Source organism: Gadus morhua, chromosome 11, assembly GCF_902167405.1.
Source record: "Gadus morhua chromosome 11, gadMor3.0, whole genome shotgun sequence".
Lineage (NCBI taxonomy): Eukaryota > Metazoa > Chordata > Actinopteri > Gadiformes > Gadidae > Gadus > Gadus morhua.
This window is the reverse complement of record NC_044058.1, coordinates 10057383-10069882: the sequence shown is the minus strand read 5'-3', so window position 1 is coordinate 10069882 and position 12500 is coordinate 10057383. Positions and strand designations below refer to the sequence as shown.

The 12500-nt window shown below is 44.5% G+C and overlaps 2 protein-coding genes across 6 annotated transcripts in view; both read left to right on the top strand.

Annotated features, from left to right (window-relative positions):
- The window catches only part of dgkb (diacylglycerol kinase, beta), a 53410-nt gene extending 47963 nt beyond the window's left edge, over nucleotides 1-5447 (top strand). For both annotated transcript variants that reach the window (XM_030371142.1, XM_030371141.1), the window contains 3 exons: nucleotides 498-618; nucleotides 928-988; nucleotides 3138-5447. In XM_030371142.1, the coding sequence (XP_030227002.1) occupies nucleotides 498-618; nucleotides 928-988; nucleotides 3138-3245 (290 nt within the window). In that variant the 3' untranslated portion in view covers nucleotides 3246-5447. The remainder of the gene's footprint in view (nucleotides 1-497; nucleotides 619-927; nucleotides 989-3137) is intronic.
- A 2504-nt stretch (nucleotides 5448-7951) lies between these two features.
- Nucleotides 7952-12500, top strand: part of etv1 (ETS variant transcription factor 1) — a 23279-nt gene continuing 18730 nt past the window's right edge. The window contains exons 1-4 of one of the 4 annotated variants that reach the window (XM_030371143.1): nucleotides 7952-8081; nucleotides 8338-8472; nucleotides 8752-8851; nucleotides 9354-9401. In XM_030371143.1, the coding sequence (XP_030227003.1) occupies nucleotides 8428-8472; nucleotides 8752-8851; nucleotides 9354-9401 (193 nt within the window). In that variant the 5' untranslated portion in view covers nucleotides 7952-8081; nucleotides 8338-8427. Of the gene's footprint in view, nucleotides 8082-8337; nucleotides 8473-8751; nucleotides 8852-9353; nucleotides 10411-12500 lie in introns of those variants that run through there. The other 3 variants (XM_030371144.1, XM_030371146.1, XM_030371145.1) reach the window with 3 other exon arrangements.

The window sequence follows — 12500 nt, the reverse complement described above, 5'->3', positions numbered from 1 at the left end:
TTCTTCTACCTGCTCCCACTTTTAATTCAAATTCAAATTGGCACTCGTGATGCTAAGCAAAGTTAACATTTTGAGAATTTAATGATTGAGCATATGTTGTTTTTCTTCTCTCCTAATAAGTGAATACCTTGATTTATTTATTACATTTTTGCCAAAGTTTGCTATGTACTTTTGCCAAAGTTAAACATTGGTTTACCCAGTTGAGTTTGTTATCACCTTGTTTAACTGGGGCTACTGTTAAGAGAGGGATTTGAGATCATTACATGTCTGCCCAGTGTCCGCTTGGCACCTATTGCCCTTCTAACCATCTCTGAGAGAAAGGATCTGTGTTCCTACTCTTTCCTTCATTGGGATGGGGTACATTTTCCTTGCCCTTCACAAGGCTTACAATCAGAGGCTGTCGTAAATATTGGGCCTCAGAAGCCCTTTGAAACACAGCTGGAACCCCGGTCTATAGTGACTTGATATCATCCATCGGTTCTTGTGTTTCCTTCCAGACATCTCGGACCAGCTCCTGGAGGTGGTGGGGCTGGAGGGAGCCATGGAGATGGGTCAGATCTACACCGGTCTGAAGAGTGCTGGGAGACGTCTGGCCCAGTGCTCCTCTGTAACCATTAGGTCTGCCTCACCTCTGACCCCTGACCCCTGTCTGACCGCACACATCTGATGCCTGACGCAAAAAGAAAACAAACAAACAAAATGATTTACAATAAACTATTATATCACTTTGCAATTCTGCAACCCAACTAATTCCTTCTTCCAAACCACATCCACACAAGGAGCCGGCCATCCAGGTTGACTTCATATCACAGATAACATCTACTTTTGACTCTATAAATAGAATAGAAGAGTCATTAGTTCTTGCGATATTCCAATATTAAAGATCCACTTCATAACCCTCATTTGTGTCTTGTTTGTAATCAACAGGACCACAAAGTCTCTCCCAATGCAGATCGATGGAGAGCCTTGGATGCAAGCCGCCTGCACGGTAAGGCATCGAACACGCAACATGTATTCTGCCACACCATAGACGACAACCAGACTGCAGATATTCAGGGAGTCGTGACGTTAGACTAACATCATAAGGAGCAAAGCAGTAGGAGAGTCTGTGCTAGACAGCTAATATATCACTGGTGGATTCTGGTGGACGCAAACAAGCAATACAAATCGTTATGGATTGTTTTTGAGGCCTGCTTACTTTATCTATTTTAAAATCTTCTTTTGACTAATCCAAATCCAAATTCTGTTCTAAAATGCCTGATCCTAAACAGTGAAGGAGCCACATCTCGCCACACCTCTCTGGCTCTGTCTCCATGTCCTCGCTCCATCTTTTGAGTTAACACCGTGTTGCATCCCGGTTCTGCTCAGTAATCCACCTGAGACACTCGACACCGCGCTCACATCTTCCTACCTTGTGTGTCTTTGAGCATCTGCTTCCACAAGTGGCTGTTTGTTCGAATGTGTTCATATTTTATCCCAAGAAACTCCTCGATTTGTGTTGATCTGTTTGGTTTTAATTACAATGCCAGCCCTGTGACGGCCTGGTGGATGGAGTGCGGCCCTGATTTGCATAGCGCTCGCTCCCGCAACGTGAGAGAATGGGATGCATGACAAAAGGAGTATTCTGCCGAGTGCTCTTGTACTCCAATGCGCTGGCAGGAACATGACCGACGACCAACTTTGGGATCTGGCAATACATAATTGTGTTTGTTAAGATGATTTCCATGGCGAGTTATTCACGTGTGTTGCCGCAGAATTTGAATCAGCCAATCCGACAAAGGCCCTTAGAAAAACAACAGAGGCGAATGCACGGGGGGTGTAATCTAACTAATTATTAACAACAACAACGATGCACTTTACATTCCCTTGCATGCATAACACATTTGACACCATTAAGGCCATCTGTTGTTGGAGGCTTTCGACAGTTAACTAGGTCTGAAAGAGCTTCCAGGAAAAGGCAGCATCAAGGAGAAATGGCATAGTGTTGAGTTACGATGTTCCTCTATCGTAAGTCATTCTGGTACATTGCTCCAGAACACATTACCACTAAACATGATGTTCTCTCTTTTATATTGTTCTTTCCCAAATAAAATGAACTTTTCCTGCATGTAAAACGTTTTTGTTGCGATGCTTATTGTGCTTGGAGACATTAAAGGGGAACGCAGAGAATTATCTTTCTTTCTGTTCTGTTCCCTACCTATTTCAAACAATCTTTAAAAGAGGTTGTTAGGTCTGAACAACAGATGTATACTTTTCTTTTCCTTTTCTAAAGCATCATGCAGTCCGTACAGGATGATAATTGGTGCTGATTCAGGGATCAAGTGTGTTGCACCAGCGATTACCTTTTGAAGGCAAAGAGTCCCTCGACTGCAAATGAAAACATTTTTTTCTGGCCACCAATCATCCCCTTCATGCTCTGCATAATTAAGTAAGGGTGCATAATAGCAAAGATTTAATGGTGGATGTCTTCTATTCAATTGATCTCAAATGCTAACCTTAAACAGAAAGACTGGGATGGCAAACATGTCTTCTTTATAACCCTGTGATTTACATCTCCTCACTGTTTAATATAGAAACAAAAATAACATGCTAACATAGCATGTTCCTTACTAAAATGATAGAATATGAATTATGTTATTATTTCAATCATGTATTATTATTTCCATACTATTTCCAGCCTATTTACTGGATTGTTGTGCTGATAAAAAACTAAATATTGAACAGTATTGAAAACAGAGATCTGAGCGCTTATAGTTACGTAGTTCTGGAAGACAGCTTTGCCTTCTCAATGCATTTTAAAATATCCTCAAAAATAAGACCTAACATATACTAAATATGTAATCTGTTGTAGCAAGGATTCTACTCAAACCAAAACACAACAGCAAATATGTCTTCCCTCTTGAACTATATCAAGACTAGTCCCATGGTGGAAATCGTTGTAACGTCACCCAACAGTAACTACAGGACATGTCCTCTCTCTGTCCTCTCTCACAGAACTAGGCGCCCATGTACCCTTCAGCTATATTACCACCTCACAGTAACTAATGCTCTCTCTCTCTCTCTCTCTCTCTCTCTCTCTCTCTCTCTCTCTCTCTCTCTCTCTCTCTCTCTCTCTCTCTCTCTCTCCGCTCCTCCAGATTCAAATTGACCACAAGAACAAGGCGCCCATGTTGATGGGCACACCGCAGGGCACCGGCTTTTTCTCCTCTATCATCAGGAGGACACGCAGCGAGAGCAAAGACTGATGGGAGATTGTCTCGGGCAAGGCTCTGAAACGCCGGTCAAAATGTTAGCTAGCCCCAGCTAGCTCTGAAGTAACAGCGCTCAGAAAGGCTGTGTCATCCACAGTGAATCCACCACAACTCGGATACAAGGCCACGGAAGGATGGGGACCGTATGGGTATTTATTGAGGGCGTACGCGAGCTACAGCCGGACACCCTGCCTCTGTTGTGAGGCAGTCACCGGTTGGAGGTGAGGTGTAGCGGAAGAGGCGGTGGCGTGTGGGTCGCCACATCACAACTTGGAGGAGATCTCTCTGTCACCCTTTTTATTTTCTTTGCTTTAACATGTGCAGTCTACGAATACGCTTTGGGAAGGGGTACAGTTTAACAATATATATACAGTTGGTATATATATATATATATGTATATCTTTATTTTCAATGTTTTTTGATGGATTTCACCTCTCGCTACAAATGAGTAGATTGAGTAGACATATCTCCAGTTGCTACTTGCTCCGTGTGAAGGGCCTGGTATTTGCCACGCAGGTCAGAGACATGTTATACAGATTGAGGCGGACATGTTATATTTTGTGAGACTTTTGGACAACATCAAGGGAAATATTCCAGAGGATTATTGACTGTTTACTGAAAAGTTTTTAAAAAGCATGCCATCGTCTATTTTTTTGCACGAAAGATGTATATGTTCGCTAGCAGTTGTATGCACAATTTCTGTTGCATGGCAGGGCGAGATCTGTTATTGAACCCTGTGGAAAATGAATAGATATGAATAGAGATTTGTCAAAAAGGTTATTGCCAGAATTTTTAGCAATGCCTTTACCAGAAGGTATATCCATATCACATCAAATATTCAGTTGATGGACATTTTTTTATATTGGGTCCTATGTTTTAATAAACTGGCACTCAGGTATATTTTTATTTCAAGTTGCTAAAAGTTAAAATGACGCAAAAAATATTAAATTATTTTACTGAGCGGCATCCTTACAGCTGCACTTAGTCCCTTTTTTGACTGAAGCCATCACTTATTCCTCAAAAATATTTCGCTAGAAGACACACTTTTCTAACCAAAAGGGTAGAGGTGCTTGACATCATGTCCGCTCCAACCCTAACATTGGTAAAACATTGATAATTGCAGCCGTTGCAGATAAGCCCATCCAACCATTTTGTCTACTTACCTACCTCCTACTGAGTGAACTTTGCCCTTGCAGTCATTGTGCATGGGCCTGGTTTCTCCAAATTGCCTGCCCTAGCTTTAAGCACTCAATAATAATGCATCATGTGTTCTCTAATTATGCACACTACCTTCAACTCCTTTTAAACAAAAGTGATGGCTGCATTGAAAAAGGGACCTGGTTCAGGTCCTAAGCGTAGCCTTTTGCGACCTCCCCTTCCCCCCTCTTGGTCATTGATTTGTCCCAATGTCTACCATTGAGTGCTTACAGTCTGTCGGGTATACAAGCATACATTAGCCCTTTAAAGACAGAGTACAAGATAGTTATTGACATATGAGTTTACAGGGAGTGAATCCTAAAAACAAATCAATATTATCCAAGTGAGAAATCCCAGATTGAAGAAGTTGTGTGTGTACAACCATGAAATTATGTCTACTACTCCAACTACTAATCAATCCAATGAGTTAATGAAAGTTTTGTCGAAAAACAATAACAACTAGACACAAATGTTGCAATGTGATGGGCAATGTCAACATTACTCCATGTTTCAGTGCATTAGGGGAACTATTGCACACCAACCGCTTCTCCTTCACCTCACATGAGGATCTTCTATCACCAGTGGGCCCCGCCAATTCAAATGTCGTCTGAAGTCAAGTGTTTTCAATGTATGTTGAGTTTTTTCCGCATGGAGCAAAACAACACACATCCACAAGGCACAACACATTGGGCCTTTTTTTAAAACTGAAATGCATCCCTGCATGCGTTTAAAGAACAATGTTTGGATTGATTGTTTTTCACTGTTTCAAGTGCCATGTGCCTGTCGAGGCGGACGTCTCTCCAGCCTCAGTTCCTCAGCTTGTGAGCTCGAGTGTTTCTTACCGTGAAGCTGTATTTTTGTACACAACGTTGTTTTTAAGCCTGTTGCTACTCTTGTCTGAAGAAATTATAACGATGTGCTGTACTTGGGGGCCAGGTCCTAATTATTCTGCCTACGTTGGAAGTGTTTTAAAAAGTAAATAAATATATGTTGGTTTGACCCGGTTTTGTTCCGTCATTGTTTCCTGACTTCTCTCAGGCATATGATCAATAAACTGAATTCTGATTCAACGAAATTCCAAGTCAACGAAATTTCAATTCAATTGAATTCCAATTCAATATAATTCCAATTTAAATTATTTCCATTTCCTATTCAAATTAATTATAATTTAACTAAATTATAATTCAACTGAATTAATTAAACTAAATCCCAATTATAAAGAATTATAATTCAACTACCAAATGTATGACGATTCAACCATTGAAACTAAATCAAGTGGCAGAGAAGGTAATACTTTACTCTAATACTATTGCAAGTATCCAAGTATGTTATTAATTTATTTATTATATACCCATTATATTACTTATACTAGTACAAGCGCTCATATCCTGGTAGCACTAGTATTCTTATCCTATAATAATTAAAGATCAACTCAGAATCCCCAAAATGTTTTAAAGAGACGACCCAAAATGTGTGTAACCCTATAGCTAGTTTGAGTGGTTCCTACTGCCCAGACAGACTGATGTCCCTCCTCTCTGATTAGTATTACTACTCTCTCTGTGTGTAGCCCCTGACCGCGTTGGAGTGGTAAGCACTGGGCTGACTGCAGCCGGTGTCCAGTGTCAGATGGCTTGACACCTGCACTCCACTTAGGTTCCCCTGCACTCCTCAAAGAGGGGGGGGCTGGGAGGAGGGGGAGGGCTGGGAGGAGGGGGAGGGGGGTGAAAGGTGGTGAGGACGGGAGCGGAGGGGAGGACTGGAGAGGGGTGGTTGGTGGGTGAGGAGGAGTGGGGGAGAGCAGGGCTGGTGGAGGAGGTGAGGAATGGCGGGGGGGGGGTTAGTTTGCGAGGAGGGGGTGGTGATGTATAGTGGGTGAGGAGGGGTTGGGGGAGAGCGGGGGCGGGGGGGGGTCGGTGGTGGGTGAGGAGTGGGAGGTGGGGGGGTGTGAGAGTGGTGGAGGAGGTGAGATGAGGGGAGGTGAGAGGAGGGGGTGGGGATGGATGGTGAATGAGGTGTGGGCTGGAGGGCCGGGGGCCGGGTGAGGAGTGGGTGAGGTGGATTGTGGGGGGGGGGGGGGGGGGGGGGGATAGGATGAGGGGAGGGAGGGGGTCAATCCTATAAGGACATGATACCTTACTTCACCGGCCGACGCCGTCAGGGTCCCGGATGGCAGTGGGAAGGACCACTGGATAGACGCGCAGTAGGACAGTACGCTCCTTCTACACCAGCGCCACCGCACAGGAAGGTAGCGCGGGCTAGGGTATGGGTGGGGGAACTGAATGTGGAAGTCCGTATTCACTTCCCCCACCCGGCTAGCGTGGAACCAACATAATGTGGAGCCAGGATGGCCGCAAAGGTGCATGGCAGGTCTTTAGGTCACTCTGATAGGGTATAGCAATGCTAAAAAAGGGAAATTAAAGAGTCAATATTGCCACCAATCAACAAAATACTCAACCATGTAACTTAGAAATAAAGACTTCCTCCTACTCTTTTATTTCCAATGTCTTTGAGACGTGGCAGTTAGACTGACAGACAGACAGACCTGCCTATGGCTGACAGCGATCACACCTGCTCATTTTTGTTTTCCTCAGTTTTTCCAGACAGATAACATTAAAAACAAGAAGTCAGGTCATTGAGCATATGTGTGTGTGTGTGCGTGTGTGTGTGTGTGTGTGTGTGTGTGTGTGTGTGTGTGTGTGTGTGTGTGTGTGTGTGTGTGTGTGTGTGTGTGTGTGTGTGTGTGTGTGTGTGTGTGTGTGTGTGTGTGTGTGTGTGTGTGAGTGTGAAAGCTATCCCCAGTTGCCTGGTGACCGGTGCTGTACTTACAGGTTAGTCTCCACCACAAGTGGGAGAAGACGCTCAACGATGTACCTTCTACAGGCCAGAGGAGAGCTTGGTTCTTCGGCCAGTGCCTCCGGAAGCCCTTCCAAGGCAACATGTTACCATGGCCACAAACTATACTGCAGGTGCTATGTGTGAGAAACAGGTGTGTTTTAGGTTATTATATTTTGCCCTCATTTCTGTGTGTGTGTGTGTGTGTGTGTGTGTGTGTGTGTGTGTGTGTGTGTGTGTGTGTGTGTGTGTGTGTGTGTGTGTGTGTGTGTGTGTGTGTGTGTGTGTGTGTGTGTGTGTGTGTGTGTGTGTCAGAGAAAGAGAAAGAGAGAATTGTATGGATGTATTACAGGTGAAGTGTGCAGTTGTTGTAGTTGTTGTTGTTGTTGTTGTTTTAATCAATGTTGATTACTTTTGAATCAGAGAAACAACTGCCAAAGTAATCCAACTCGATGAGTTTCTATGTTGTGTGTGTATTAAATTGCAGAATCCTAATTGACTTTTGCATAGGCCTATCCTGCTTTTTGCTTACGACCCGTGAATGATTGACGGCTGGAAATCCGATCCAGTGAGGGAAATTGACAACCAATGAGAAGCGGAGCGCGTCCGTTTCCATGGGAGGCCCCAGGAGGCGATGCCAAGCGGCGCGAAAGCAACACCGACCAAAGTGAGCGTCGCGAGCACCGGGCATCTACCCGGACTCGGTAGAACAAATCACAGGCAGCGCCTCTCGCTCGCCGTCTGTCTGCGCAATAAGCTCCAAGCCCGTGTAAGCGAAAACATACGATGGAAGTGATATAGGTAAGTAGACCAGTGTAACTCATCTGTTTGTAATGATTAATATTAACGAGTGTATTTATTTTCACTCTAGGTTATAGTGCGTGCTTTTTTTATTGAACAAAAAAAAGTTGATTTGTTCGTCGGGAATGAGGATGCAAGTGGTTTTCATGCCCATATATAATTTAACGCTCCAAGAAAACATAACGTGAATGTTTGAACATTTTGAAAGGTATAACTCGCGAAAACGGTCGTGTCTTTCCTTTCCTCTCCACTCCAGATCAGAAACCCGGGAGAGAGAGAGAGAGTGAGAGACACACACTCCCCACTTTGTAAAAAAGAAAGGTGCATAAAACTACGGCAGAGCAGAATGGATGAATTCCACGACCAACGAGTGCCTTACTTTAATTCAAACGTGAGTGATTGCGCTGAAACATTGCAGTGAAATTACACCCGATGTCTGCTGAACAAAAGTCAATTAATGATGGCGTTTGCACGGTCCACGGCAGAACTCCCACCAGGCGTCTCAGTCTCCTACACTGTTTATATGTGGATAGAGAGCAGGAGTTATTGAAGTCGTTTCCCTGCTCATTCTGTGTGTCATCGAGTGTTAGTGGGGTTCATTCTACATCACGAATCAACGTGCTGGTCAGGGGAGGAAATTGATTTGTGTCTCTGGCCAATCTTTTTGCAGAAAACACAAAGGAAGAAGAAGACATCATGCACTGAGCGTCCAGCAGCAAATGACAGAATGAGAATATTTGTGGAGTCAGACCTGTCCGTCGACAGTGAAGGTAAGCACAAAGAGAAGAAAGAAAAGAGAGGAAGAGAGAGAGCACAGGGAGAAAGCTAATTTCACGGGTCCTAAACATTTAGCAAAAATTCAATTGGTTTGTGGTCACCGCCACTGCTAAGTGCAAAATTTCAATTACAATGCAGTAGCCTATATAAGAAACCCCTCTCTCTCTCTCTCTCTCTCTCTCTCTCTCTCTCTCTCTCTCTCTCTCTCTCTCTCTCTCTCTCTCTCTCTCTCTCTCTCTCTCTCTCTCTCTCTCTCTCTCTCTCTGTGTCTATCTGGCAGTGGTTAGCTAGAGAGAAGAGAGAGAGGAACAAATGAACCTGTTATTAGACACACAGGCGTACACACACGCGAACACAAACACAAACACATACACAAGCTCCGAGCTCCCTGATACCCTAACCTTTCTCCTTTCCTCTCTTCCTCCCCTCCTCGCTCCCTCCCCTCCTTGCTCCCTTCCTGGAGGACTGACTCCTTGCTTTGTGTCGCGTCCACAGAGCTCTTCCAGGACCTGAGGCGCCTGCAGGAGACCTGGCTGGCAGAAGGTGGGTCATAGGGAGGGGACCCCCAACACTTGGAGAACACCGGAAGAGGGCTATTTTCTTTCAGCAAATGGAAAGAATCCTTAAGAGTTTGAAAGAACCAGAGGAAAAGCTATGTTAAGCATATATTCGTGGTGTGTAGGATAGTGCTGGGGCCCGATGAAAAGTGTGTGAATGTGTGTGTGTGTGTGTGGGGGACTGTCTGCCTTGGCTTGTCATGTATACATTAGAGACTGGGATGAAGCTCTCTGAGGGGGGGGAGGGGGAGAGAAGGAGGACAGAGGGGGGGGGGGGTCACCCAGAGAGTGTCGTCCCAAATTACCAGGAGAAGACTCTGCTCCGACGTTCACTGTCTCCTCCGCTGCCGGCCAGCGCTAACGTGGAGCTCCTCCCGCACGCAGCCTCTGTCACCTCCACCTCCTCCTCCTCCCCCACCCCCAACCCGCTCCCTCTCTCACTCTCTCTCTCCCTCGCTCACACATAGACACACACACTCTCTGTCACACTCGCTCACTCACTCGCTCACTGAGCCACTCGCTCGCGCACGCTCACTCACCCACCTGCTCTCTAATTCTCCTGCTTGCGCTTGTCCTCTATCTCTCTCCCTCTCTCTCTCTCTCTCTCTCTCTCGCTCTCTCTCTCTCTCTCTCTCTCTCTCTCTCTCTTCTTTCCCCCTCTCTCTCTCGCTCGCTCGCTCTCCCTCTTTGCCTTGTCTTAACACACCTCTTCAAATCTTCCGCAGCTGTAAAATCAGCCTGTTGTCTTTCCGGGGAAGAAAAAAAAAAGAGGACGGATTTATTTTCTTTTTTCCACTCGCAGACTCTGCGAAGAGAATAAGAAGACTTTGTTTGTCTGAGCAGCACTCCTTTTTTTTGTTGAAGTTTTTAATTTATTTTCCATTCTGACCTCTCTGATGGCAAGACTTGCTCTTTGTGCTCTAACTAAGACGTGATGCTTCAGGATTTAAGCGCAAGTGGCCTCTTTCAGCAGTGTCTCCAGCACAGAAGTTTTGGTCAGTGGTGAATATTAATCTTATTCATTCCTTACTTTTCTCCCTGTTTGAAGTGTAATTGTTGATGTCTACGCACTCTCATGGGCATGCTATTACCACTTGGATCACAACTTAGGTTGGGTTATTCTCTTATGATATCTCTAGCTCGACTGTTAATTAATTAAAGTTTATAAAATTGTGGTTAGTGACTGCAGCTCGGGTTTCTATTAGCCTTAACGACTGAAAATTTGTGATCGCGTTTGTTTTTGACTGTAGTTTCGTAAAAGGTTTTGTTGTAGTACAGAAAGTTTGCAAGGGAAATTGTATACACTGGAAAAACCTATACTTAAACTTTGTGCTATTAAAACTAAAAGCAAAGATCAACTAAAAAAAATTGTTGATTTACCTTTGAATTTTCTTTACTGCACATTGTCTTCATTGCATAAGTTGATAAGTTTTAAACTTACTACAAAAAGTTGTGAGAATTAATGTAGTTACCAAGTTAATTAACATTTGTGAAGTTTAATTGATCAAACATTCCAAACGTTCTTGTGTCTCTAAATATAATTGACTTCCTGACAAACCATAATTTTTGCGTACAATATTTTTTAGTATTGAAAATGGCGTTGGAAAGATTAATTATGAGTTACAATATCCCACCTTGAAACAGAATTTTAACATTTATTAATTTGTGAACACACATTCACACATTCTATACACATTCATACGCCTAGAAGCTAAGAATGCCTGTTACAGCCGTGATAGGTGACTGCGACCAGGGACTGTTAACTTTAATACTGCTTTTAAAAGACTGGACTTTCATCTCAATAAATCCTTCAAAGATACAATTACAAAAAAAGAAATCCATTTAAACCAAAAAAAAAAGAAATGAAACTAAAATAAATGTTTAAAAGTCATCCATTCTTTATTACACGTGTAATAGCTGCCGGATTAAGCACCTAAAGAAAAAAATGGATGAATTCATTTTTTTGCTAAACCGCCATCGGACGGCAGCCAGCGCTGGACCCGCTGGTTACACTGAGACCCAGCGTGGCGCCGCAGGGCTCGACAAAGAATAAGATGTGATTTTAATATTTCAGTAGCCTGGAGAGAAGGGCAGCGACTGCGCTGGCCACCCTGAAGAGATATTACCGCTAAAAGATTACAGTTCTGACTGTCAGGGCGGGACCGGTGAGGTGGTCAGGACGCTGGCAGACTGTAGCTTTAATGAATGACTTCCTGTCCATTAGGATGAAAAGGAATACTCTCTCATTTCAAAGATTTATTAGTTCAGGTAATTGGACTGCGAGGAGGAGGACTGAATTGGCAGACTGAATTTCCGACCATCGTGGACCGAAAGGGTTGAAGGTGGGGGGATGGGGGTGGGGGGGTCATTCATTTGACAAGCATATGTCTCTCTGGGCAGGCAAGTGGAAACCCCCCTTCCCCCCCCACCCACACCTCGGCGCACACACCACTACTTTGTTTACACAAAGGTTAAAGTGGTTTCTTTTCGCCCCGGCTTGGTTTTAGAATTAGAAACAGAAAGAACAGCACTATTTACTTAAAGGGAGAGAAAATAAAACCATGTGCGGTGTTCCCGCCTCCTCTGCAGTCGGTTGACTTTGTGTCACAGATGCAGACTTGTGAAAGAAACAAGGCCATGTTGACTCAACGCGTCCCGGGAGCCGACGCAACCTCCGAGAGAGGGTTTCTCATCCAGGGCCTTTGTTCCACTCCCTCCTCCACCTCCACCTCCACACTCTCCTCCCCCTTTCCGTCACACACACACATTTGTTTCAAACTCTGCAACACTCAACACGCCACACACAGCCTTCGAAACGCACAACTCCACGCTCACATGGCCCAACGAACACCAGCCTCCGTCGGCACCTTTGTTTGTCAACATTTCTTTCACCTCCCCGCCCCCCCCCCCTCCTCCTCCCATACCCTCTTCCACACAGCTCTGGTCCATTCTCACTGTTCACTTCTGCGTCCCTCTCTCTCATTCCCTCTCCCTCTCTGGGCTCCTGGCTTTTCTTTGTGAATGGGGGAAGCGGTGTAGTGGTTGCTGGTGCTGGTGGGTCGGTGTGTGTGTGTGTGTGTGTGTG